This window comes from Nestor notabilis, unplaced genomic scaffold (genome assembly GCF_000696875.1).
Source record: "Nestor notabilis isolate BGI_N333 unplaced genomic scaffold, ASM69687v1 scaffold13064, whole genome shotgun sequence".
NCBI lineage: Eukaryota > Metazoa > Chordata > Aves > Psittaciformes > Psittacidae > Nestor > Nestor notabilis.
Window position 1 is genome coordinate 12,314 of NW_009926110.1, and position 715 is coordinate 13,028.

Genomic DNA, 715 nt, shown 5'->3' on the forward strand with positions numbered 1-715 from the left:
TTCTTCCAACATCAGAAGGCTCCAAGATTCCTGAAGCGTTTTAATCATCCTGTCTGGAGAAACATTAACAGTTTTCAATGCTGTTTTCTTACATTGATAACGGGTGAAACTCAATTGCCAAGTGCTTGTAACCTTGGACTCTCACTGCATCAACTCGCATGGTAAGGAACCAACAATAGCTTTCCTGAAGCAGTAAATGAATGAAAACTAATATTCAAAAATCTTTCCATTAACCCTTAAAGCCCTTCAAGCCTTTACATACTACCATGTTTATCAGCAAGTAATCATTTATCTTTCAGTTTTAGTTATTCCACAGATTCTGGTTCATAGACATTCTTCTACTTCTTATAATATATGAGAAAAATCTTTTGCATTCTGTCCTTTCTTTTGCAGATTGCTTCTTCCTCAACTAGATGTGTTATGAAAAGCTAGTGCGATTTGATCTAACTTATTTTTTATTTCACAGTTCTTGCTGTAAGGTATTAACACTAATTGACCTCACCAGGTGAGGTGAACCAGGAAAAAGAATCTCACACAGATTATATTGACAGAGCTATTTGTAGGTAGCTCACCGGTACCCACTCAGGCTTTTTTCAGTAGTTTATCTTTTTTACATTACGATAAAAATCCTTGATGCTTGTCTTAAATGACTATGATGTTAAAGAAATACATGTAAATCAGTATGGCTGCTCACCAAATCGCATCTGGGGACACT

The 715-nt window shown here is 35.8% G+C and overlaps 1 protein-coding gene across 1 annotated transcript in view; it reads right to left on the bottom strand.

Moving 5' to 3' along the window:
• The window catches only part of LOC104404853 (protein FAM189A2-like), a gene marked incomplete at both ends in the record, with an annotated part of 21,091 nt that overhangs the window by 10,794 nt on the left and 9,582 nt on the right, over positions 1 to 715 (bottom strand). Inside the window, one exon of the mRNA XM_010013384.1 lies at positions 695 to 713. Within this exon, the coding sequence (XP_010011686.1) occupies positions 695 to 713 (19 nt within the window). The remainder of the gene's footprint in view (positions 1 to 694; positions 714 to 715) is intronic.